Genomic DNA, 27,965 nt, shown 5'->3' with positions numbered 1-27,965 from the left:
TTCAGATTTTTTAAGTGTTTTACAGCGAAAACACAATATAGCATTATATTAGCTTACCACAATAGCCTACACACAACCGCATCCATTCATCAAGGCACGTTAGCGATAGCAATAGGCACGTTAGCGTTAGCGAATAAACCAGCAAAAGATATCAATTTTCACTAACCTTCATAAACCTTCCTCAGATGACAGTCCTATAACATCAGGTTATACATACACTTATGTTTTGTTCGAAAATGTGCATATTTAGAGCTGAAATCAGTGGTTATCCATTATGCTAACGTAGCTTCTATTTCCCAGAATGTGCGGATATTTCTATTAGACTCTCACCTATTCTGACCAAATAGCAATTCATAAACATTACAAAAAAATACATGTTGTATAGGAAATGATAGTAACACTAGTTCTTAATGCAATCGCAGTGTTAGAATTCTAAAAATATCTTCATTACGACATAAGGCTTATGTTATAGCGAGGAGAGTGGCCAAAACCTGGGCGCAAAACTACTAGTACACAGTTCGACACATATATGAAATAGCATCACAAAATGGGTCCTACTTTTGGTGATCTTCCATCAGAATGTTGGACAAGGGGTCCTTTGTCCAGAACAGTCGTTGTTTGGATTTAGAACGGCAACTTTCCCTCTTCAATTAGCAAGCACACTGGCCAAGTGGCGCGAAGCTCCCCATCGTCAACAAACACAGACAACGCAACACGCCTAACGTCCCGAAAAAATTTCAATAATCTATTAAAACTATATTGAAAAAACATACTTTATGATGATATTGTGACATGTATCAAATAAAATCAAAGCCGGAGATAGTATTCGCCTATAACGACGGGTATTCAAAAGGCAATTCCAGGTCCATCTGCGCGCTCTCCAGAAGAAAAAAAATGGATGACTCGTCGTGCCAAGATGATTTATTCCATCTCAGACCAAGATAAACACTTCCTTTCTTCTCTCACGTCCTCTTGACATCTAGGGGAAGGTGTATGACGTGCATGTATACTCATACGTGTCATGCCCATTTATAGGCAGGCCCTTGAACAGAGCATAATTTTCAGACTTTCCACTTCCTGGTCAGAAAGTGTGCTGCCAAATGAGTTCTGTTTTACTCACAGACAAAATTCAAACGGTTTTAGAAACTAGAGAGTGTTTTCTATCCAATAGTAATAATAATATGCATATTGTACGAGCAAGAATAGAGTACGAGGCCGTTTAAATTGGGCACGTTTTTCCCCCAAAGTGTAAATAGCGCCCTCTATCCTCATCAGGTTAAATTAACTACCTTATGATGTCTTTAACACCTATAACGAATAAAAACATGACCGGAGATATAGAACTGCTAAAACGAAAGCTTTTCAGGGCGCCATTGTGATGTCCCTCTTGCGCCAGGCGCCCCGTTGAAAAGAACGGTACTTCCGTTCCACGATCTTATATAGGGCCCCAGATGGTGCAATCCACTCCATTCAAATTCTCACCGCTTACTGACATCTAGAGGAAGGCGTATGCAGTGCATGTAGCCCCATAGCTTACATGGGGACTTATAAACTGACCCTAGAACAGGGACCTCGATTTCAGAAATCTCACTTCCTGACAGGAAATGTGCTGCAGAATGAGTTCTGTTTCACTCAGAGAAATAATTCAAACGGTTTTAGAAACTAGAGAGTGTTTTCTATCCAATAGTAATAATAATATGCATATTGTACGAGCAAGAATTGAGTACGAGGCAGTTTAATTTGGGAACGAAATTATTACAAAGTGCAAATAGCACCCCCTATTGCCAAGAGGTTTTAATGCGTTTGAGCCAATCAGTTGTGTTGTGACAAGGTGGGGGGGTATTCAAAAGATAGTCCAATTTGGTAAAAGACCAAGTGCTTATTTGAGATGTTCCTTCCATAATATGGAAAGTTGAATGACAGTCCTTTAAGACATGGAGGTCAATCAATGTGGAAAATTTCAAGAACTTTAAACGTTTCTTGAAGTGAAGTTGCAGAAACCATCAAGCGCTATGATGAAACTGGATCTCATGAGGACCGCCTCAGAAATGGAAGACCCAGAGTTCCTCTGCTGCAGAGGATAAGTTCATTAAAGTTCCCAGCCTTAGAAATTGCAGGTTAAATAAATGCTTCAGAGTTCAAGTAACAGACACATCTCAACATCAACTGTTCAGAGGAGACTGCGTGAATCAGGCCTAAATGGTCGAATTGATGCAAAGGAACCTCTACTGAAGGACACCAATAAGAAGAGTCTTGCTCGGGCCAAGAAACACGTGCCGTGGACATTAGACCGGTGGGAATTTGTACTTTGGTCTAGAGTACAAATTGGAGATTATTGGTTCCAACCGCCGTGTCTTTGTGAGATGCGGTGCGGGTGAATGGATGGTCTCCGCATGTATTTCCCACCGTAAAGCATGGAGGAGGTGTGGGTGTGCTTTGCTGGTGACACTGTCTGTGATTTGATTTAGAATTCAAGGCACACTTAACCAGCATGGCTACCACAGCATTCTGAAGCAATACGCCATCCCATCTGGTTTGCGCCTAGTGGGGCTATCGTTTTGGTTTTCAACAGGACAATGACCCAACACACCTCCAGGCTGTGTAAGGGCTATTTTACCAAGGAGAGTGGAGTGATGCCTCAGATGACCTGGCCTCCACAATCCCCCGACCTCAACAAAATTGACATGGTTTGGGCTGAGTCGGTCCGCAGAGTGAAGGAAAAGCAGCCAAGTGCTCAGCATATGTGGGAACTCCTTCAAGACTGTTGGAATAGCATTCCAGGTGAAACTGGTTGAGAGAATGCCAAGAGTATGTAAAGCTGTCATCAAGGCAAAGGGTGGCTACTACTTTGAAGATTCATCTAAAAATATATATTTAAAAAAAAAGTTCCATGTGTGTTATTTCATAGTTTTGATGTCTATTATTCTACAATGTATAAAATAAAGAAAAACCCTTGAATGAGTTGGTGTTCTAAATATTATGACCGGTAGTGTACAGAGATGATGACCTTAGCAACTTTGTCATGTGTATAAGGGCTCATTAGATGAGTTATTAAGGATGGATTAAAGAAAGGAGAAACACAGCTTTGATGGGAAAGACTTCTAATTAGAAATGCTTATTTCTCTCTCATAACCCTCATGCTTTCTCTTCCCTCTTTCTGTCGAACTCGTTCTCTACATTTTTCTCTTCTTCCTCCCACTATCAGTCTCGCAGTAAGACGCAGGAAACCCAGGCCCAGGTACTGCAGGATGCCCATGTGGTCTGCTGCACCTTGAGCACCAGCGGCAGCACCATCCTGGAGTCGGCGTTCCGGCGCCTGGGACACAAGCCCTTTATCTGCATCATCGTGGACGAGGTCAGATTTTGGAGCTCCTATACTTTGGCTGCATTTCAATAGTTGTTCCATCTACCAAAGTGGTCCTGGAGACTCACGGTGTGCAAGCACACTAGGCTGCTGCGACACCCATAACTCACGTTGGTGCCACAAATGAGAAGCAGAAAATATTTTGTGCTGTTTTTGGACATTGATTAGCGATTATCAAGGACTTTCACACAGAGATACCAAAATATGTGTGGAGGCTACAAAAGAACTTCATAGGCTAATTATCTGATTATGGGGTTTGAATAACACGAGGTACAAAATCATTGCTAGCTCTTAAAGGGGCAGTAGCCTTTGGTAGTACAATTTTCAATATCAGCATAATTTAATCTGTAGTTATTCTTTTATCATGTTACCAATAATATTTACATGTAAATGTTCTTGATTATAATCGTTATATCTTTTAACTAAATGCTGTCATTTAGCTTCCAAAATGTAAGTAGGTACAGAGCATTCAGAAATTATTCAGAACCCTTGACTTTTTCCACATTTTGTTACGTTTTCAGCCTTATTCTAAAATGAATGAAATAAGAATGTTCCTCAATCTACACACAATATCCCATAATGACAAAGCGAGAACAGGTTTGTAAGAAATTTTTGCAAATGTATTAAAAATAATAATAATCCCTTATTTACGTAAGTATTCAGACGCTTTATTATGAGACTTGAAATTGAGCTTAGGTGCATCCTGTTTCCATTGATCATCCTTGATGTTTCTACAACTTGGAGTCCACTTGTGGTAAATTCTATTGATTGGACATGATTTGGAAAGGCAAACAACTGTTTATCAAATGTATTTATATAGCCCTTCTTATATCAGATGAAATATCAAAGTGCTGTACAGAAACCCAGCCTAAAACCCCAAACAGCAAGCAATGCAGGTGTAGAAGCACGGTGGCTGGGAAAAACTCCCTAGAAAGGCCAAAACCTAGGAAGAAACCTAGAGGAACCAGGCTATGAGGGGTGGCCAGTCCTCTTCTGGCTGTGCCGGGTGGAGATTGTAACAGAACATGGCCAAGATGTTCAAATGTTCTTAAATGACCAGCATGGTCAAATAATAATAATAATAATAATCACAGTAGTTGTCGAGGGTGCAACAAGTCAGCACCTCAGGAGTAAATGTCAGTTGGCTTTTCATAGCCAATCATTGAGAGTATCTCTACCGCTCCCGCTGTCTCTAGAGAGTTGAAAACAGCAGGTCTGGGACAGGTAGCACATCCGGTGAACAGGTCAGGGTTCCATAGCCGCAGGCAGAACAGTTGAAACTGGAGCAGCAGCACGGCCAGGTGGACTGGGGACAGCAAGGAGTCGTCATGAGGTATGGTCCTAGGGCTCAGGTCCTCCGAGAGAGAAAGAGAGAATTAGAGAGAGCATACTTACATTCACACAGGACACAGGATAAGACAGGAGAAATACTCCAGATATAACAAACTGACCCTAGCCCCCCGACACACAAACTACTGCAGCATAAATACTGGCGGCTGAGACAGGAGGGGTCAGGAGGTCCATATAAGGTCCAACAGATGACAGTGCTTGTTAGAGCATAAACCAAGCCATGAGGTCGAAGGAATTGTCTGTAGAGCTCCGAGACAGGATTGTGTCGATGCACAGATCTGGGGAAGGGTACCAAAAAATTTCTGCAGCATTGAAGGTCCCCAAGAACACAATGGCCTCCATCATTCTTAGCTGGAAGCAGTTTGGAACCACCAAGACTCTTCCTAGAGCTGGCCGCCCAGCCAAACTGAGCAGTCAGGGGAGAAGGGCCTTAGTCAGGGAGGTGACCAAGAACCCGAATCTCAGACCATGAGAAACATTTTCTGGTCTGAAGAAGCCAAGATTGTGGTCTTTGGCCTGTATGCCAAGTGTCACGCCTGGAGGAAACATCATGCTGTGGGGATGTTTTTTGGTGTCAGGGACTGGGAGACTAGTCAGGATCGAGGGAAAGATGAACAGAGAAAAGTACAGAGATCCTTGATTAAAAACCTGATCCAGAGCGCTCAGGACCTCAGAATGGGGCAAAGGTTCACCTTCCAACAGGACAATGACCCTAAGCACACAGCCAAGACAACGCAGGAGTGGCTTCGGGACAAGTCTCTGAATGTCTTTGAGCGGCCCAGCCAGATCCCGGACTTGAACCCCATCCAATATCTCAGGAGGGGCCATGAAAATGGCTGTGCAGATCCTTCACATGCAACCTGACAGCTTGAGAGGATCTGCGGAGAAGAATGTGAGAAACTCTCCAAATACAGGTGTGCCAAGCTTGTAGCGTCATACCCAAGAATAATAGGCTGTATTTGCTGCCAAAGGTGCTTTAACAAAGTACTGAGTAAAGGGTCTGAATACTTATGTAAATGTGATATTTCAGTTTAATTTAATACGTTTGCAAAAAATCTACCTGTTTTTGCTTTGTCATTGTTGTGTGTAGATTGAGGCGGGGAAAAACACTTCCAATCAATTTTAGATTAAGGCTGTAATGTAACAATGTGGAAAAAGTCAAGGGGTCTGAATATTTTTCGAATGCACTTTGTGAAAACACCTTCACACTGCCTCAGTATGAATGTGAGAAACCAAGAGCATTTTTCCCCCAACATATTTCTGTGTGGTGCAGGCAGGGCAGGCCACCGAGACGGAGACTCTCATCCCTATGCTCTACCAGTGCAACGCCCTCATCCTGGTGGGAGACCCCCATCAGCTGCCCCCCACGGTTATCTCCCAGGTACTGCAGCTCACTGTCACTACCTGAAAATACACCTGCAAGAGATTTCAATTTAACTTGGCAAATCAGTTCAGAACAAATTCTTATTTACAATGACGGCCTACTGGGGAACAGTGGGTTAACTGCCTTGTTCCGGGGCAGAAGGACAGATTTTTACCTTGTCAGTGGTTACTGGCCCAACGCTCTGACCACTAGGCTACCTGCCGCCCCTATTCTTACTCATGTGAGTCTTTCAATACTTCTCAGGTCAATGATTCTGACTGATGATGAAACAGTAACTGTGTATTTTCATTGTGTTCCCCTGGCTGTTTGTTTCTCCCCATATATAGATATACAATACTAGTCAAAGGTTTGGACAACTACTCATTCAAGGGTTTTTCTTTATTTTTACTATTTTCTACATCGTCGAAAAATAGTGAATACATCAAAACTATGAAATAACACATGGAATCATATAGTAACCAAAAAAGTGTTAAACAAATCAACATATATTTTATATTTGCGGTTCTTCAATGTAACCACCCTTTTTCTTGACAGCTTTGCTTTCTCTCAGCCAGCTTTACGAGTTAGTCACCTGGAATGCTTTCCCAACATTCTTGAAGGACTTCCTACATGCTGAGCACCTGTTGGCTGCTTTACCTTCATTCTGCGGTCCAACTCAACCCAAACCATCTGAATTGGATTGAGGCCAGGTCATCTGATGCAACACTCCATCACTCTCCTTCTTGGTCAAATAGTGATTTTCTTTGCAGCAATTTGACCATGAAGGCCTGACTCACAAAGTCTCCTCTGAACAGTTGATGATTGTTACTTGAACTCTGACGCATTTATTTGGTCTGCAATTTCTGAGGCTGGTAACTTTAATGAACTCATCCTCTGCAGTAGAAGTAACTCTGGGTCTTCCTTTCCTGTGGCGGTCCTCATGAGAGCCAGTTTCATCATAGTGCTTGATGGTTTTTGCAAGTGCGCTTAAACTTGCAATGTTTTGGAAATTGTCCTCGTTGACTGACCCTCATGTCTTAAAGTGATGATGGAATGTCATTTCTCTTTGCTTATTTGAGCTGTTCTTACCGTAATAAGGACTGGGTATTTTACCAAATAGGGATATCTTCTGTATACCACCCCTACAACACAACTGATTGGCTCAAACGCATTAAGAAGGAATGAAATTCCACAAATTAACTTTTAACAAGGCACACCTGTTAATTGAAATGCATTCCAGGTGACTACCTCATGAATCTGGTTGAGAGAAGACCAAGAGTGTGCTAAGCTGTCATCAAGGCAAAGGGTGGTTGATTTTGAAGAATCTCAAATATATTTTGATTGAACACTTTTGTTTACTGCACGATTCCGTATGTGTTATTTCGTAGTTTTGATGTCTTCACTATTTTTCTACAATGTAGAAAATAGTAAAAATAAATAAACCCTCCAATGAGTATGTGTCCAAACTTTTGACTGGTACTGTACATTAACCTCTCTAGGCTAGATGGGACGCTACCGTCCCACCTGACCAACATCCTGTGAAATGGCAGAGCTCCAAATTCAAATTAAATTACTAAAAATATTAAACTTTCATGAATTCACACATGCAATACACCAAATTTATAGCTACACTTGTTGTTAATCCAGCCAATGTGTCAGATTTCAAAAAGGCTTTACGGAGAAAGCAAACCATGCTATTTTCTGAGGACAGCACCCCATCAAACAAACAGACAATCATATTTCATCCCGCCAGGCGCGACACGAAACTCAGAAATAAAGATATAATTCATGCCTTACCTTTGACGAGCTTCTTCTGTTGGCACTCCAATATGTCCCATAAACATCACAAATGGTCCTTTTGTTCGATTAATTCCGTCGTTATGTATCCAAAATATCCATTTATTTGGCGCGTTTGATTCAGAAACACACCGGTTCCAAATCGCGCAACATGACTACAAAATATCTCATAAGTTACCTGTAATCTTTGTCCAAACATTTCAACTTTCCTAATACAACTTTAGGTATTTTTTTATGTAAATAATCAATAAAATTTAAGATGGGATAAACGGCGTTTAAACGGCGTGCTTCTCAGGTCGCGCGCCTCTGTCAAACAATACACTTCCCTCGAGCCTCGTTCTGAACAGGGCTACTTCATTTCACAAAGGAAAAAAATCAACCAATTTCTGAAGACTGTTGGCATCCAGTGGAAGCGATAGGAACGGCAAGCAACTGCCTTAGAAATCTAGAATCCCAATGAAAACCCATTGAAAAGTGACCCCTTTTTTTTTTTTCTGGATGGTTTGTCCTCGGGCTTTCGCCAAATAAGTTCTGTTATACTCAGACATCATTCAAACAGACATCATTCAAACAGTTTTAGAACCTTTGGAGTGTTTTCTATCCAAATCTACTAATAATATGCATATCCTAGCTTCTGGGCCTGAGTAGCAGGCAGTTTACTTTGCGCACGCTTTTCATCTGGACGTGAAAATACTGCCCCCTATCCCAAAGACGTTAAAAGCATTAGTGTTCGGTAGATTAAGTGTTCCATTTAAATGTATGATTTTTCTTCTGTCAGAAAGCGAAGGAGTTGAAGTACGGCCAGTCCCTGATGGCTCGGCTGGTGAGGAACCTAGATGACTACTGTAAGGAGAACAAGAAGCCCAGCCCTGTGGTCTTCCTTAGCTGCCAGTACCGCATGCACCCCGAAATCTGCGAGTTCCCCTCCAAGCACATCTACCGCAAGGCCCTTAAAACTGACAGGTACGTTCCCTCCCTGCCCACGCCTTTAAAACACACAGACTTGATTCCGTAGGAATTAATGGTCTAGTTATTGTTTTCATGTTCCTAAAGCTGGAGAGATTGTGAGCAAATATTTAATTACAACGTAATGCACCTGTCATTGATCACAATTTCTTTGAGTGTAGTGGTGTACACAGTGCTGCATTATTAATGGTGACTGTTCCTATTTCTGAAGTAAATCTCAATGTTATGGAAGTTTCCAGACACTTTTTAAATTGTATTTCTAGTTTTGTCTTGTTTTTGAGAAACTTACCCCAGCCGCAATTCACTTAGTCATTGTGCAGTATCAGGGCATGCAAAATACATTTTTGAAACTGACACACTCAGTATAGTGATGTAGGTCTTTAATGTTGTACACATATAGTGGCTTGTGAAAGTATTCACCCCCTTTGGCATTTTTCCTATTTTGTTGCCTTACAACCTAGAACTAAATTTAGATTTTTTTTTAAATCATTTGATTTACTCAACATGCCTACCATTTTGAAGATGCAAAATATTTTTTATTGTGGAACAAACAAGAAATAAGACAAAAAAACGGAACTTGAGCGTGCATAACTAATCAACCCCCCCAAAAGTCAATACTTTGTAGAGCCACCTTTTGCAGCAGTTACAGCTGCAAGTCTCTTGGGGTATGTCTCTATAAGCTTGGCACAGCTAGCCACTGGGATTTTTGTCCGTTCTTCAAGGCAAAACTGCTTCAGCTCCTTCAAGTTGGATGGGTTCCGCTGGTGTACAACAATCTTTAAGTCATACCACAGATTCTCAATTGAATTGAGGTCTGGGCTTTGACTAGGCCATTCCAAGACATTTAAATGTATCCCCTTAAACCACTCAAGTGTTGCTTTAGCAGTATGCTTAGGGTCATTGTCCTGCTGGAAGGTGAACCTCCGTCCCAGTCTCGAATCTCTGGAAGACTGAAACAGGTTTCCCTCTGGAATTTCCCTGTATTTAGCGCCATCCATCATTCCTTCAATTCTGATCAGTTTCCCAGTCCCTACCGATGGAAAACATCCCCACAGCATGATGCTGCCACCACCGTGCTTCACTGGGGATGCTGTTCTTGGGTGATGAGAGGTGTTGGGTTTGCGCCATACATAGCGTTTTCCTTGATGGACAAAAAGCTAAATTTTAGTCATCTGACCAGAGTACATTCTTCCATATGTTTGGGGGGTCTCCCACATTCCTTTTGGAGAACACCAAATGTGTTTGCTTATTTTTTTTCTGGCCACTCTTCCGTAAAGCCCAGCTCTGTGGAGTGTACGGCTTAAAGTGGTCCTGTGGACAGATCCTCCGATCTCCGCTGTGGCACTTCGCAGCTCCTTCAGGGTTATCTTTGGTCTCTTTGTTGCCTCTGATTAATGCCATCCTTCCCTGGTCTGAGTTTTGGTGGGTGGTCCTCTCTTGGCAGGTTTGTTGTGGTGGTGCCAAATTCTTTCAATTTTTTTAATAATGGATTTAATGGTGCGCCGTAGGATGTTCAGTTTCAGATTTTTTTTTTTTGAACCTAACCCTGACTTGTACTTGTCCACAACTTTGTCCCTGACCTGTTTGGAGAGTTCCTTGGTCTTCATAGTGCCACTTGCTTGGTGGTGCCCCTTGTTTGGTGGTGTTGCAGACATTGGGGCCTTTCAGAACAGGTGTGTGTGTATATATAGTGAGATCATGTGACAGATCATGTGACACTTAGATTGCACACAGGTGGACTTTATTTAACTAATTTATGTGACTTCTGAAGGTAATTAGTTGCGACAGATCTTATTAGGGGCTTCATAGCAAAAGTGGTGAATACATATGCATCACCACTTCAGTTGACGTTAACCTGTTTATCCACTTGTCCTTCAGACAAGGTGACTGAAAATGTTGTTTGATGCAAGAAACCACTTAACAAAATAAATGCATTATTATTCCAATAGCCTTATTACAGAGAATCAGACAAATTATGCTACCCTCTGCCTATTAGTTACTTGGCTTATTCAAGCCTGTCTCAAAATACAACACTGCCCCTTCAAGACAAAAATGTTCTATACCTGACTTGCTTTTCAAAGAGCTTTTGGAGGAAGCAATCACTCCCCTATTGCTGCCTACAAATGATCTATAATTGAGATAGTAACTCACTAACTAGCAAGGGATATTAACAAAATGGGCACACATGGCTACATGCAGCTCTGGCTTTGATCTCAAAACAAGTGCATCTACTCACGACTGCTCATGCTGTAAACACCGTCCAGTTCAAAGTAAATGCCACACATCCATATATGACAATGGTCTTTTTGCATATTGGCCTATCGCAGCTCGGATTTGGTTATGCCGCTCAGGTCTGTGAGTACCGGCTGAGTTAGAATAGAATTGCAATACAATCCTACTCTGAATTCTGCCTACAAGATCTCTTGCATAGTTATTTTTTGTTTCAGTATGTTGCTTTGAAAGTGGCTAATATTATATACATACCCCAACCAGAAGCCATGGATTACAGGCAACATCCGCACTGAGCTAAATGGTGGAGCTGCCGCTTTCAAGGAGCAGGACTCTAACTCGGAAGCTTATAAGAAATCCCGCTATGCCCTCCTCCGAACCATCAAACAGACAAAGCGTCAATACAGGACTAAGATCAAATCGTACTACACCTTCTCCAACGCTCGTTGGATGTGGCAGGGCTTGCAAACTATTATACTACAAAGGGAAGCACAGCTGTGAGCTGCCCAGTGACCCGAGCCTACCAGACGAGCTAAATAACTTCTATGCTCGCTTCGAGGCAAGAAACACTGAAACATGCATGAGAGCTTGAGCTGTTCCGCACGACTGTGTGATCACGCTCTCCGCAGCCGATGTGATTAAGACCTTTTAAACAGGTCAACATTCACAAGGCCGCAGGGCCAGACAGATTACCAGGACGTATACTCCTAGAATGCTCTGACCAACTGGCAAGTGTCTTCACTGATATTTTCAACCTCTCCCTGTCCGAGTCTGTAATACCAACATGTATCAAGCAGACCACCATAGTTCCTGTGCCCAAGAACACCAAGGTAACCTGCCTAAATGACTACTGACCTGTAGCACTCACGTCTGTAGCCATGAAGTGCTTTGAAAGGCAGGTCATGGCTCACAACACCATTATCCCAGAAACCCTAGACCCACTCCAATTTGCATACCGCCCCAACAGATCCACAGATGATGCAATCTCTATTGCACTCCTCACTGCCCTTTCCCACCTGGGCAAAAGGAACACCTACGTGAGAGTGCTGTTCATTGACTTCAGCTCAGCGTTCAACACCATAGTGCCCTCAAAGCTCATCAACAAGCTCAGGACCCTGGGACTAAACACCTCCCTCTGCAACTGGATTCTGGACTTCCTGACGGGCCGCCCCCAGGTGGTAAGGGTAGGTAACAATACATCCGCCACGCTGATCCTCAACACGGGGGCCCCTCAGGGATGTGTGCTCAGCCCCCTCCTGTACTCCCTGTTCACTCATGACTGCACGGCCAGGGCATGACTCCATCATCAAGTTTGCCGATGACACAACAGTGGTGAAACAGCCTATAGGGAGGAGGTCAGAGACCTGACCGTGTGGCGCAAGGACAACAACCTCTCCCTTAACGTGATCAAGACAGGAGATGATTGTGGACTACAGGAAAGGAGGACCGAGCACGCCCCCATTCTCATCGACAGGACTGTAGTGGATCAGGTTGAAGGCTTCAAGTTCCTTGGCGTCCACGTCACCAACAAACTATCATGGTCCAAACACACCAAGACACAGTCGTGAACAGGGTATGACAAAACCTATTCCCCCTCAGGAGACTGAAAAGATTCAGCATGGGTCCTCAGATCCTCAAAAGCTTCAACAGCTGCACCATCAAAAGCATCCTGACGGGTTGCATTGCCGCCTGGTATGGCAGCTGCTCGGCCTCCGACCGCAAGGCACTACGTAGGGTGGTGCGAATGGCGCAGTACATCACAGGGGCCAAGCTTCCTGCCGTCCAGGACTTCTATAAAAATTGTCAGACTCCAGCCACCCTAGTCATAGACAGTTTTTTTTTCTCTGCTACCGCACGGCAAGCAGTAACGGAGTGCCAAGTCCGAGGCTTCTAAACAGCTTCTACCCCCAAGCCATAAGACTCCTGAACATCTAATCAAATGGCTACCCAGACTATTTGCATTGCCCCTTTTTATGCTGCTGCTACTGTCTGTTATCTATGCATAGTCAGTTTAATAACTACCTACATGTACACTACCGTTCTAAAGTTGGGGTCACTTAGAAATGTCCTTGTTTTTGAAAGAAAAGCACATTTTGTCAATTTTTTAAAGTAACATAAAATTAGGCCAGCATCCCGGAGTCGCCTCTTCACTGTTGACGTTGAGACTGTTGTTTTGCGGGTACTATTAATAAAGCTGCCAGTTGAGGACTTGTGAGGTGTCTGTTTCTCAAACTAGAGACACTAATGTACTTGTCCTCTTGCTCAGTTGTGGACCGGGGTCTCCCACTCTTTCTGTTCTGGTTCAATCCAGTTTGCGCTTTTCTGTGAAGGGAGTAGTACACAGCGTTGTACGAGATCTTCAGTTTATTGGCAATTTTTCACATGGAATAGCCTTCATTTCTCAGAACAAGACTGGACTGACGAGTTTCAGAAGAAAGTTCTTTGTTTCTGGCCATTTTAAGCCTGTAATCGATGCTCCAGATATTCAACTAGTCTAAAGAAGGCCAGTTTTATTGCTTCTTTAAAATAGCACAGCAGTTTTCAGCTGTGCTAACATAATTGCAAAAGGGTTTTCTAACGATCAATTAGCCTTTTTAAAATGATCAACATGGATTAGCTAACACAACGTGCCATTAGAACACAGGAGTGATGGTTGCTGATAATGGGCCTCTACGCTTATGTAGATATTCCAATAAAAACCAGCCGTTTTCAGCTACTATAGTCATTTACAACATTAACAATTTTGTGACAAATAATATTTGATTTTGATATTGCGTTGATTCGATCACAATTGCCACAGTAAAGGAAAACGTTGATTGTGTTAACAGGGAGAACTCTAGAGAGTTACGTCGAAGTTCTATCTCGTGCTGCTTTCCGTGGGCTGATATTTCTAATGCTCAGCAGTCCCAGGGAGCTGCGCGGCAGTGTCGAGGCTATTGCACGACTGGGCGCGGCTTAGAGGGAACATTGATTATGTTGCGGAGAAAGTTCAGAATGACCTACAGTAAAAGTCAAAAGTTCGGACACCTAATCATTTCAAGGGCTTTTCTTTATTTGTAATTTTTTTCTACATATTAGAATAATAGTGAAGACATCAAATCTATGAAATAACACACATGGAATCATATAGTAACCAAAAAGTGTAAAACAAATCCAAATATATTTTACTTTTTCAAAGTAGACACTCTTCGCCTTGACAGCTTTGCACACTTGGCATTTTCTCAACCAGCTTCACCTGGAATGCTTTTCCAACAGTCTTGAAGGAGTTCCCACATGCTGAGCACTTGTTGGCTGCTTTTCCTTCTGCTGTCCAACTCATCCCAAACCATCTCAATTGGGTTGAGGTAGGTTGATTGTGGAGGCCAGGTCATCGGATGCAGCAATCCATCTCCTTCTTGGCCAAATATCCCTTACACAGCCTGGAGGCGTGCTGAGTTATTGTCCTGTTGAAAACAAATGATAGTCCCACTAAGTGTCACCAGCAAAGCACCATCACACCTCCATGCTTCACGGTGGCAACCACACATCTGGAGTTCACCTACGCCGCGTCTCGCAAAGACACGGCGGTTGGAACCAAAAATTTGGACTCATTTAGATCAACGGACAATTTTCCACCGGTCTAATGTCCATTGCTCGTGTTTCTTGGCCCAAGCAAGTATCTTCTTATTGGTGTCCTTTAGTAGTGGTTTCTTTGCAGCAATTTGACCATGAAGGCCTGATTCACGCCGTCTCCTCTGAACAGTTGATATGTCTGTTACTTGGACTCTGTGTGAAGCATTTATTTAGGCTACAATTTCTAAGGCTGGTAACTCTAATAAACTCATCCTCTGCAGCAGAGGTAACTCTGATCTACTTATCCTCTGCAGCAGAGGTAACTCTGATCTACTTATCCTCTGCAGCAGAGGTAACTCTGATCTACTTATCCTCTGCAGCAGAGGTAACTCTGATCTACTTATCCTCTGCAGCAGAGGTAACTCTGATCTACTTATCCTCTGCAGCAGAGGTAACTCTGATCTACTTATCCTCTGCAGCAGAGGTAACTCTGATCTACTTATCCTCTGCAGCAGAGGTAACTCTGATCTACTTATCCTCTGCAGCAGAGGTAACTCTGATCTACTTATCCTCTGCAGCAGAGGTAACTCTGATCTACTTATCCTCTGCAGCAGAGGTAACTCTGATCTACTTATCCTCTGCAGCAGAGGTAACTCTGATCTACTTATCCTCTGCAGCAGAGGTAACTCTGATCTACTTATCCTCTGCAGCAGAGGTAACTCTGATCTACTTATCCTCTGCAGCAGAGGTAACTCTGATCTACTTATCCTCTGCAGCAGAGGTAACTCTGATCTACTTATCCTCTGCAGCAGAGGTAACTCTGATCTACTTATCCTCTGCAGCAGAGGTAACTCTGATCTACTTATCCTCTGCAGCAGAGGTAACTCTGATCTACTTATCCTCTGCAGCAGAGGTAACTCTGATCTACTTATCCTCTGCAGCAGAGGTAACTCTGATCTACTTATCCTCTGCAGCAGAGGTAACTCTGATCTACTTATCCTCTGCAGCAGAGGTAACTCTGATCTACTTATCCTCTGCAGCAGAGGTAACTCTGATCTACTTATCCTCTGCAGCAGAGGTAACTCTGATCTACTTATCCTCTGCAGCAGAGGTAACTCTGATCTACTTATCCTCTGCAGCAGAGGTAACTCTGATCTACTTATCCTCTGCAGCAGAGGTAACTCTGATCTACTTATCCTCTGCAGCAGAGGTAACTCTGATCTACTTATCCTCTGCAGCAGAGGTAACTCTGATCTACTTATCCTCTGCAGCAGAGGTAACTCTGATCTACTTATCCTCTGCAGCAGAGGTAACTCTGATCTACTTATCCTCTGCAGCAGAGGTAACTCTGATCTACTTATCCTCTGCAGCAGAGGTAACTCTGATCTACTTATCCTCTGCAGCAGAGGTAACTCTGATCTACTTATCCTCTGCAGCAGAGGTAACTCTGATCTACTTATCCTCTGCAGCAGAGGTAACTCTGATCTACTTATCCTCTGCAGCAGAGGTAACTCTGATCTACTTATCCTCTGCAGCAGAGGTAACTCTGATCTACTTATCCTCTGCAGCAGAGGTAACTCTGATCTACTTATCCTCTGCAGCAGAGGTAACTCTGATCTACTTATCCTCTGCAGCAGAGGTAACTCTGATCTACTTATCCTCTGCAGCAGAGGTAACTCTGATCTACTTATCCTCTGCAGCAGAGGTAACTCTGATCTACTTATCCTCTGCAGCAGAGGTAACTCTGATCTACTTATCCTCTGCAGCAGAGGTAACTCTGATCTACTTATCCTCTGCAGCAGAGGTAACTCTGATCTACTTATCCTCTGCAGCAGAGGTAACTCTGATCTACTTATCCTCTGCAGCAGAGGTAACTCTGATCTACTTATCCTCTGCAGCAGAGGTAACTCTGATCTACTTATCCTCTGCAGCAGAGGTAACTCTGATCTACTTATCCTCTGCAGCAGAGGTAACTCTGATCTACTTATCCTCTGCAGCAGAGGTAACTCTGATCTACTTATCCTCTGCAGCAGAGGTAACTCTGATCTACTTATCCTCTGCAGCAGAGGTAACTCTGATCTACTTATCCTCTGCAGCAGAGGTAACTCTGATCTACTTATCCTCTGCAGCAGAGGTAACTCTGATCTACTTATCCTCTGCAGCAGAGGTAACTCTGATCTACTTATCCTCTGCAGCAGAGGTAACTCTGATCTACTTATCCTCTGCAGCAGAGGTAACTCTGATCTACTTATCCTCTGCAGCAGAGGTAACTCTGATCTACTTATCCTCTGCAGCAGAGGTAACTCTGATCTACTTATCCTCTGCAGCAGAGGTAACTCTGATCTACTTATCCTCTGCAGCAGAGGTAACTCTGATCTACTTATCCTCTGCAGCAGAGGTAACTCTGATCTACTTATCCTCTGCAGCAGAGGTAACTCTGATCTACTTATCCTCTGCAGCAGAGGTAACTCTGATCTACTTATCCTCTGCAGCAGAGGTAACTCTGATCTACTTATCCTCTGCAGCAGAGGTAACTCTGATCTACTTATCCTCTGCAGCAGAGGTAACTCTGATCTACTTATCCTCTGCAGCAGAGGTAACTCTGATCTACTTATCCTCTGCAGCAGAGGTAACTCTGATCTACTTATCCTCTGCAGCAGAGGTAACTCTGATCTACTTATCCTCTGCAGCAGAGGTAACTCTGATCTACTTATCCTCTGCAGCAGAGGTAACTCTGATCTACTTATCCTCTGCAGCAGAGGTAACTCTGATCTACTTATCCTCTGCAGCAGAGGTAACTCTGATCTACTTATCCTCTGCAGCAGAGGTAACTCTGATCTACTTATCCTCTGCAGCAGAGGTAACTCTGATCTACTTATCCTCTGCAGCAGAGGTAACTCTGATCTACTTATCCTCTGCAGCAGAGGTAACTCTGATCTACTTATCCTCTGCAGCAGAGGTAACTCTGATCTACTTATCCTCTGCAGCAGAGGTAACTCTGATCTACTTATCCTCTGCAGCAGAGGTAACTCTGATCTACTTATCCTCTGCAGCAGAGGTAACTCTGATCTACTTATCCTCTGCAGCAGAGGTAACTCTGATCTACTTATCCTCTGCAGCAGAGGTAACTCTGATCTACTTATCCTCTGCAGCAGAGGTAACTCTGATCTACTTATCCTCTGCAGCAGAGGTAACTCTGATCTACTTATCCTCTGCAGCAGAGGTAACTCTGATCTACTTATCCTCTGCAGCAGAGGTAACTCTGATCTACTTATCCTCTGCAGCAGAGGTAACTCTGATCTACTTATCCTCTGCAGCAGAGGTAACTCTGATCTACTTATCCTCTGCAGCAGAGGTAACTCTGATCTACTTATCCTCTGCAGCAGAGGTAACTCTGATCTACTTATCCTCTGCAGCAGAGGTAACTCTGATCTACTTATCCTCTGCAGCAGAGGTAACTCTGATCTACTTATCCTCTGCAGCAGAGGTAACTCTGATCTACTTATCCTCTGCAGCAGAGGTAACTCTGATCTACTTATCCTCTGCAGCAGAGGTAACTCTGATCTACTTATCCTCTGCAGCAGAGGTAACTCTGATCTACTTATCCTCTGCAGCAGAGGTAACTCTGATCTACTTATCCTCTGCAGCAGAGGTAACTCTGATCTACTTATCCTCTGCAGCAGAGGTAACTCTGATCTACTTATCCTCTGCAGCAGAGGTAACTCTGATCTACTTATCCTCTGCAGCAGAGGTAACTCTGATCTACTTATCCTCTGCAGCAGAGGTAACTCTGATCTACTTATCCTCTGCAGCAGAGGTAACTCTGATCTACTTATCCTCTGCAGCAGAGGTAACTCTGATCTACTTATCCTCTGCAGCAGAGGTAACTCTGATCTACTTATCCTCTGCAGCAGAGGTAACTCTGATCTACTTATCCTCTGCAGCAGAGGTAACTCTGATCTACTTATCCTCTGCAGCAGAGGTAACTCTGATCTACTTATCCTCTGCAGCAGAGGTAACTCTGATCTACTTATCCTCTGCAGCAGAGGTAACTCTGATCTACTTATCCTCTGCAGCAGAGGTAACTCTGATCTACTTATCCTCTGCAGCAGAGGTAACTCTGATCTACTTATCCTCTGCAGCAGAGGTAACTCTGATCTACTTATCCTCTGCAGCAGAGGTAACTCTGATCTACTTATCCTCTGCAGCAGAGGTAACTCTGATCTACTTATCCTCTGCAGCAGAGGTAACTCTGATCTACTTATCCTCTGCAGCAGAGGTAACTCTGATCTACTTATCCTCTGCAGCAGAGGTAACTCTGATCTACTTATCCTCTGCAGCAGAGGTAACTCTGATCTACTTATCCTCTGCAGCAGAGGTAACTCTGATCTACTTATCCTCTGCAGCAGAGGTAACTCTGATCTACTTATCCTCTGCAGCAGAGGTAACTCTGATCTACTTATCCTCTGCAGCAGAGGTAACTCTGATCTACTTATCCTCTGCAGCAGAGGTAACTCTGATCTACTTATCCTCTGCAGCAGAGGTAACTCTGATCTACTTATCCTCTGCAGCAGAGGTAACTCTGATCTACTTATCCTCTGCAGCAGAGGTAACTCTGATCTACTTATCCTCTGCAGCAGAGGTAACTCTGATCTACTTATCCTCTGCAGCAGAGGTAACTCTGATCTACTTATCCTCTGCAGCAGAGGTAACTCTGATCTACTTATCCTCTGCAGCAGAGGTAACTCTGATCTACTTATCCTCTGCAGCAGAGGTAACTCTGATCTACTTATCCTCTGCAGCAGAGGTAACTCTGATCTACTTATCCTCTGCAGCAGAGGTAACTCTGATCTACTTATCCTCTGCAGCAGAGGTAACTCTGATCTACTTATCCTCTGCAGCAGAGGTAACTCTGATCTACTTATCCTCTGCAGCAGAGGTAACTCTGATCTACTTATCCTCTGCAGCAGAGGTAACTCTGATCTACTTATCCTCTGCAGCAGAGGTAACTCTGATCTACTTATCCTCTGCAGCAGAGGTAACTCTGGGTCTTCCTTTCCTGTAGCGGTCCTCATGAGAGCTGGTTTCATCAGAGCACTTGATGGTTTTTACGACTGCACTTGAAGAAACTTTTCAAAGTTCTGTATACCACCTCTACCTTGTCACAGCACAATTGATTGGCTCAAACGCAATAAGAAGGAAAGAAATTCTACAAATTCACAAGGCACACCTGTTAATTTAAATGCATTCTAGGTGATTACCTCATGAAGCTGGTTGAGAGAATGCCAAGTGTGCAAAGCTGTCAAGGCAAAGGGTGGCTACTTTGAAGAATCTCAAATATAAAACATTTTGTTTAACTTTTTTTGTTTTGTTACTGCATTCCATATGTGTTAATTCATAGTCTTCACTATTATTCTATATTGTAGAAAAGAGTGGAAAAAATGTAAACCATGGAATGAGTAGGTGTCAACTTTTGACTGGTACAGTACATTGCTATACTGAGAGCATGTCAGTTTCTAAAAGGATGTCTTTGGGTCTTTGAGCTTTTAATGTCCTGATACTGCACAACAAGAAATGAGGAAGTGAATCGCGGGAATTCTCCTTTTTAAGCGTTTAACATTGCATGTTTTATTTATCCTTGATTTAACTAGGCAAGTCAGTTAAGAACAAATTCTTATTTACGATGATGGCCTACCGGGGAACAGTGGGTTAACTGCCTTGTTCGGTGGCAGAACAACACATTTTTACTTTGTCTGTAACCTTTCGGTTACTGGCCCAACGCTTTAACCACTAGGCTATCATTTGTGTGTGTGTGTGTGTGTGTGTTCCTGTCTTCAGTGAAACTGCAGAGAGGAGGGGGAACTTTGGCTGGCCTCTCCAGCCCTACCGTGTGTTTGACGTGACCGACGGTCAGGAGGTCAAGGAGGGAGCGTAAGAAATGCTCTGGATCATGGTCCTATAACTTCTCCTATTTAATTCTACTGTAGGCCTCATGTTAAAGGGATAGTTCAACTTTACATGATTTAGACATTTGGTTTCTTATCTCCACAACATTCTAGGGCACGTGTAAAAACCATTCCATGGAGGGCAGAGTGTGTTTGGTTTTTCCTTTCAATTAAGCCCTAGACGACCAGGTGTGTGGAGTTCCTTAACTAGTTGGAGACCTTAATTAATCAAGTACAAAGGAGGAGTGAAAACCCAGACACTCGGCAGTCCATGGAATGAGTTTGCCACATCTGATCTAGGGCCTTCAAACTCAACTCTGGACCTTGAAGCCAGTTCTACTGCTTGTTTTCATTGTTCCCCTGTAATCAAAGACCTATTTAGACCTGGCATACCAGGTGGGTGCAATTTATTATCAGGTAGAACAGAAAACCAGCAGGCTCCAGACCTCGTAGGGTAAGAGTTGAATACCCCTGGTCTAAGGACAGGAAGTGACTGCAATCCAGAATTTGATTTTGTTCCAATTCCAAACCTCTTGCTGAACAATCCCTTTAATGACATGCATGACATTGCGAAAAAGTGCTTGTGACTGAATACATGTTGAATGACTGTTTGATTTGCCGTCTGGCTGGTCACCAGGTCGTTCAGCAACCTGAAAGAGGTGCAGCTAGTCGTGTTCCTGCTGAGGCTGATGGCTGAGAAGCAGCAGGTCAAGGTGGGGGTCATCACGCCCTACAATGCCCAGAAGGACCGCATCAACCGCGAGATGGCCAAGGTGGTCAACAAGAACCTCACGTGAGTCAAGTGCTGCACCATAAATGCACATTCTCATTGGGGTTAGTAGATTGCCAGGGATATGCTTCGATGGCATGAAGGGTACGTTCGCACTGCTGGTGTAAAAATAAACCATTTGCCAGAAAAGGAAGCCATTTCAGTAGTCCTAGCTGGCAGAATCATTAGAGCCAAAAGAAATGGCTTCCTTTCTGCTGTAGTTTTCCCCCGCTAGCAGTGTGAAGGGACTCTAGAAAGACCAAAAGATAAATTGTGTTCCAGGGTGGACGTTGACACTGTGGAAGGCTTCCAGGGCCGAGAGATGGACTGTATCATTGTCTCTTGCGTCAGGGCGAGCGACGAGCAGGGCGGCATCGGGTGAGTGTACAAGCTTTCCTGGTAAGGCCATGTGACCAGGCCCTATACTTGGTAATGATATAACAAATTGGATTTATGTAACGCTTTACGTAAAGTATTATTCATACTACCAGTACTGTGCTTACCCGGGGTATGGGTATAGTTTCTGATCTATGGTGGACAACCCCCCCCAGATTCCTGGGGAATCGCCAGAGGTTGAATGTGACCATCACCCGGGCCAAGTTTAGCCTGTTCATTCTGGGCCATCTACGGACACTCCAGGTAATTAGCTCCACCTCCTGTATCTGAATGGAGGCCTGTGTCTGGTTGCATTTCCATTTCTAGCCTCATGTTGATTGTGTGTCTGTCGTAGGAAAACCAAGACTGGGGCGCGCTCATCAAGGATGCCGCTACACGAGACGTCATTATATCAACGAATGAGATGACCTTCAAGACCGACGCCAGGAAGATCTTCAAGCAGGAGCTGACCAGGAGCTTGTCTTACCCCCTCAGAGAACCAGGCCCTCCCCCTGCTGCCCCCTGTCCCACCGCCGATCCCCCCAGGCCTGCTCCCTTCCAGCTACGCCGCTCTTCTGAGCCAGCCCTGTTCGCCCAGGGCAGGGACTCCCCCCAGCAGCCCTGGTCGACATCCCCTCCCCAGGACGCTGACAGGCCCAGAGACCCCCGTCTGGTAGTCCAGACCCCCCAGCATAGAGCAGACTGGAATCGGCGAGCTGAAGGAATCAGGGTCCCACAAGCCGAGATCAGAAGAGACCCACGAGCTGAGAGGGAACCACGAGGATGCAACAGCCCAGAGCAGCGTCACCCCACTGGGTACCAAAACCAGAGATGGGCTGTCAGGGAGAGGGACAGAGAGCAACACCGTTCACCAGTCTCCGAGCCATACCCAGGAGACGGAGTTAACAGACCACCGAGGGAACCCAGACAGAGAGACTATAATCGCTACAGTGCTACAGCCTCCTTCAACCACCACACACACACTCATCCCCGGAAACGAGACCCAGACCCCCGATGGATCCCTCCCACCTACTCCAAGAGGGGGAAAGAGAGGACTGACCACTGACTCTGTTTGATTTGTTTTTTATTGGTGTGCTTTCTGATAAGTTCAGGGAAAGGGAATGACAGTTGAAGGACAAGAGATTACGCGGAGTAGTTTGGTGGTCGAACAGTCAGTCAAAAACATCACTTTTCACCATCTCAAGCAGTAATATGATACTGTTGTATCATTTACAAGTCAGTTAATTTTATTTCTGTAATAAATGTAATCGTTTTTGTAATAAGCTGTTTAATGACTTATGGCTTGAGTATGTGGGTTAGCCACTGGCCTCTCTGTATTAAACTGCCCTTTGTTTGGAAAGTGGGGGCGGTGCCTTTGTGAAAGGACACTTGTACTATAACACTGGTACTTGTGTGTTTCCAGTTTATTACTGAGAGATGTAACCAGGGTAATGCACTGTGCCTGTGACTTTTATTCATTTTTCTTTTTTTGGTTCACAGTTTTATAATTTCCTAATCTCATTTCCTTACGTGCTCTGTATTTGTGTAGAAATGTTCTGGACTTCATAAAAGCGCTAAGACTAATGTCTCTGGTGCTCAATGTTTGATACCTGGTTATTTATTAGTAGTATAGCCCACTTAACAGAATGGCTGTTACCTTAAAATAGAAAGTACACACTATTTCCATTTAAAGCATATAGTAAGTGCAAAAGTATATCTTGTCAGCCATAGTTATTTGACTATAGGCAATTATTTTAGATTTATTTTGCTTTTAAAGTGTCGTCCTTGTTTAGCACCAGGATGCTGATTAACTGAGGCAATTAAGGTTACATTTTGTGATTGGAATTGGCCTGGTTGTGTTACATTAAGCATTGTTATAGAATTTGTAACATGGACCCATACATAGTCTAAGTGAACGCTGTAGCTGGAGAATGTGGGACAGATGTTTTATTTCTGTATAGGGAGTCGAAGTTTTGACATCTCTGGTCACTTTCTTCTGCTGGTTTGTCTGTACGGTATTGGATGCACTTTTATTTGTTGTTGTATCACACTGTGCATTAACACAAGCTCCTTTTTACACACACAAACTATCAACAAAACTTATTTTAGGTTACCTTTCTTGTCGACAGACAAGGTTATATGAATGTATTATTCACCCCTGTTGGACTTCAGGCCAGCTGCCTCCTCGAATGTTGCAACTAAAGTACAGACTTCCAGTGGCTCTCAGCAACTGCAGGGAAGTATACATGGCTTTGTTCCTTCTGCGTTTCACCTGTCACGATACCGTCCAGTGTTTAGAAGGTAATGGTTCAAATCATTTCTTCAAGTCATTTCAATGCAATATAGTTTTTGGGAGAAATATTGGCTTGTTTTTCCAAGACCTGTGCCCCAAAGGAACCACAGTGCCAGTTTAACCCAAATCAAGTTTGTATATCTTTTTTAAGTTGGTAAATGAATCATTTATTTGAAATTGAACAATTGTTTACATATAATTTTAATCTGCAAAATAATTTATTTTATTTGTTTCCAATTGGTGCTTGCCGATGTTCACCTGGGGCGTGTTCGGCAGGACTCATTGTTTTGGAACGTTCAGAAAGAAATATGCTATGTAGGACAAACATGCATCTCTGACATGTAGAATAAGGAATCGCGTCGGCTCTATTTGTGGAATTTCTATCTGCAACTTTCAAGAATGTTTTCGTACTGAATATGGCCGTGTATATTATTATTCACCAAACTAATCAGCTGATTCCAGCTCTGTAAAGTGTTAGGGAAACTAAATTGACCATGGTCAACATTGTATGCTTTGTTTGTCTGAACCACTGCTAAAATAGTGGGCAAATAAAAAGGTGCATTTTGTTACAGGCATCTTTCACTTTACACAGGTAGGCGGTACACTTCCGCTATTAGTTGGGCCTTGTGTGTTTCTGTCACACACAACTCTCACCATACCACAATCCTTTCAATAGTTCTGATCGGCTTAGGGACAACTTTCCTCTAAATAAGGCCATAGTTTCCATTTTCTTTATTACATTAAAGTCATTTAGCAGACGCTCTTATCCAGAGCGACTTACAAATTGGGTGGTAAATGCTTTATGCTTGAGTTTAGGACTGTGGTAGGGGAATCTAGTCCTAGATCAGTGGGGTTAAGCCAGGACAACTCCCACGCTGGTCTCTGATCTGTGCCCCAACTCCCATCTCCCCCACACGTCTCAGTTCATCCCACTGCCCTTCATGTTAACAATACAGACTTCTTCTGAAGCGGAGCCCAGAATAGAGACGCCAGACACACCAGACTAGAACAGGATTTTATTTTACCACCGCCTGAATGTCTTTTCTGTCTTATTATTGCATGCTGACACACACACACCCACTTTTTGTCGTTGTTGATGTTGCATTCCTTCCAGGTGTTAGTGGTGCTTTTGTCTAAATGTGCTCATCCTTTTACGGAGTGACAGTGCATTTCACCTGTACTTCTCTTGTTTACGTCCAATGCCACTGACTCCACTAACACCTGGAACTACTTTCTCAATGAAGTGTTTATTTTTGAAATAAAATTCTACTCCAAATGAAGGACGCCACACAGTGCCTAGGGTGTCACTAGGATGACCCTGTAAACCCTGGGTTTCCACGCCAATGACGATCTCTTAGTGGGAGAACCATAGAAATAGTGTTTCAGGGGTCTTTTCCTATTCTAGTAAGTCTATTTCTATGTGGAGACCGTTATGTTTTGGCCTATTAGGAACTGTAATTTTGTTCTATCAGAACCTTAGGGGTAGTAACATGTTTTTTAGGACATTATGGGGACATTTTTGGTTTCATTTCAGTTCTTCCTAATTCCCAATGGAACTGAGCTGGATGTGTTGGTGTCAATCATCATGTCATCTATTTTTCTATTTGCATAAAACATGTCTGACCTGAATGAAATTACATAGGTGAGAGTGGAGTATGTTGACCCATTTATTTACATTCACCATCACTAAGTCAAGGGAAATATAGTTTTCTTTCTAACAACGATATCTACATATACACTATATATACAGAAGTATGTGTACACCCCTTAGTGGATTCTGCTTTTTCAGCCACACCTGTTGCTGGCAGGTGTATAAAATCCAGCACACATCCATGCAATCTCCATGGACAAACACTGGCGGTGGAATGGCCTTACTGAAAAGCTCAGTGACTGTCAACCTGGCACCGTCACAGGATGCCACCTTTCCAACAAGTGAGTTCGTCAAATTTCTGCCCTGCTGGAGCTACCCCGGGCAACTGGAAGTGCTGTTATTGTAAAGTGTAAACGTTTAGTCTAGGAGCAACAACGGCTCAGCCTCGAAGTGGAAGCCACACAAGCTCACGGAATGGGACCGCCTAGTGCTGAAGCGTGTAAAAAATCTTCTGTCCTCGATTGCAACACTCATTACTGAGTTCCAAACTGCCTCTGGAAGCAATGTCAGCACAAGAACTGTTCGTCGGGAGCTTCATGAAATTGGTTTCCATGGCCGAGCAGCTGCAAACAAGCCTAAGATCACCATGCGCAATGCCAAGCGTTGGCTGGAGTGGTGTAAAGCTCACCGTCATTGGACTCTAGAGCAGTGGAAACGCGTTCTCTGGAGTGGTGTAAAGCTCACCGTCATTGAACTCTAGAGCAGTGGAAACGCGTTCTCTGGAGTGATGTAAAGCTCACCGTCATTGGACTCTAGAGCAGTGGAAACGCGTTCTCTGCAGTGGTGTAAAGCTCACCGTCATTGGACTCTAGAGCAGTGGAAACGCGTTGGCTGGAGTGGTGTAAAGCTCACCGTCATTGGACTCTAGAGCAGTGGAAACGCGTTCTCTGGAGTGGTGTAAAGCTCGCCGTCATTGGACTCTAGAGCAGTGGAAACGCGTTCTCTGGAGTGGTGTAAAGCTCGCCGTCATTGGACTCTAGAGCAGTGGAAACGCGTTCTCTGGAGTGATGATCGCGCTTCACCATTTGGCAGTGCAATGGACAAATCTGGGTTTGGCAGATGCCGGAGAACGCTACCTGCTCGACTGCATAGTGCCAACTAAAGTTTGGTGGAAGAGGAATAATGGTCTGGTGCTGTTTGTCATGGTTTGGGTTGGGCCCCTTAGTTCAAGTGAAGGGAAATGTTAATGCTACAGCACAATAACATTCTAACAATTCTGTGCATCTGACTTTATTGCAACAGTTTGGGGAAGAACCTTTCCTATTTCAGCATTAAAATCACCCTGTGCACAAAGAGAGGTCCATACAGAAATGGTTTGTTGATCGGTGTGGAAGAACTTCACTGGCCTGCACAGAGCCCTTACTTCAACCCCATCGTATACCGTTGGGATGAATTGGAATGTCGACTGCGAGCCAGGCCTAATTGCCCAACATCAGTGCCTGACCTCACTAATGCTCTTGTGGCTGAATGGAAGTTTGTGGAAATATTGAATCAAATATTTCTCAGATACTTGTAAATTCAAATAGACTTTATTACTAAGTAACAGAGCCGAGGAATTCCATGGAACAACTGACTTTTCTTGTTACAGACCTCAGGCTTTATAGGTTTCCACCTTCAGATAACACAGTCACTCCCCTCCATGTAGATGATTAACTCCCCTTGGCCTTGAGCCACCATTATCTTCTTGTCTCAATTCTTGCTTGTTCATGCCCACATCTGCTTCAGTTTAGATTATATTGGTGGCGGCGCCATAGTGTTAATCCCAAAAATATTACATTTATTGCATATATACTTTCCCAGTATAAGTGCTTTTCTAATAATACTTGATTAGTACAACCATGGGTTCTTCTCCATTTTCTGCTTACGTTCTGTTTTTACATGTCTAGTGGTTATTGACCCAGTCTGTACACTCTTATGGATTCTGCTTACGTTCTATTTTTATATGTCCAATGGTTAACTCTTTGTTTATCCAGCTCTGTCCATTCACCTGAGCTCAGCCTTTATTCTGCTTACACATGTCTTTTTCATTAGCCCCATGTTTTCTGTCTCAATACGTCTGGGAGGTCATTCTAGATACTGGTAAAACAAACATAGTCATGAATCTTTCACCTACAGTGCCTGCAGTAATGTTCCAACATTTAGTGAAAAGCCTTCCCAGAAGAGTGGAGGCTGTTATGGGGGGACCAACTCCATATTAATGTTCATGATTTTAGAATGAGATGTTCAACGACCAGGTATCCACATACTTTTGGTCATGTAGTGTATTTCAGGATGTTGTGTATCCCTGGAAATAATCAGAATTCATGTAAAC

At 43.6% G+C, this 27,965-nt stretch overlaps 1 protein-coding gene across 1 annotated transcript in view; it reads left to right on the top strand.

Moving 5' to 3' along the window:
* setx (senataxin) overlaps positions 1 to 25,656 on the top strand; it is a 59,535-nt gene extending 33,879 nt beyond the window's left edge. The window contains exons 18-25 of the mRNA XM_038971308.1: positions 3,206 to 3,355; positions 5,988 to 6,095; positions 8,653 to 8,837; positions 20,460 to 20,552; positions 21,204 to 21,359; positions 21,618 to 21,713; positions 21,887 to 21,974; positions 22,066 to 25,656. Coding sequence (XP_038827236.1) covers positions 3,206 to 3,355; positions 5,988 to 6,095; positions 8,653 to 8,837; positions 20,460 to 20,552; positions 21,204 to 21,359; positions 21,618 to 21,713; positions 21,887 to 21,974; positions 22,066 to 22,776 — 1,587 coding nt within the window. The 3' untranslated portion in view covers positions 22,777 to 25,656. The remainder of the gene's footprint in view (positions 1 to 3,205; positions 3,356 to 5,987; positions 6,096 to 8,652; positions 8,838 to 20,459; positions 20,553 to 21,203; positions 21,360 to 21,617; positions 21,714 to 21,886; positions 21,975 to 22,065) is intronic.
* Positions 25,657 to 27,965: the final 2,309 nt, after the last annotated feature.

Source organism: Salvelinus namaycush, chromosome 31, assembly GCF_016432855.1.
Source record: "Salvelinus namaycush isolate Seneca chromosome 31, SaNama_1.0, whole genome shotgun sequence".
NCBI classification, from domain to species: Eukaryota; Metazoa; Chordata; class Actinopteri; order Salmoniformes; family Salmonidae; genus Salvelinus; species Salvelinus namaycush.
The sequence above is the reverse complement of the archived record's forward strand: the minus strand, read 5'-3'. Positions and strand labels throughout refer to the sequence as shown.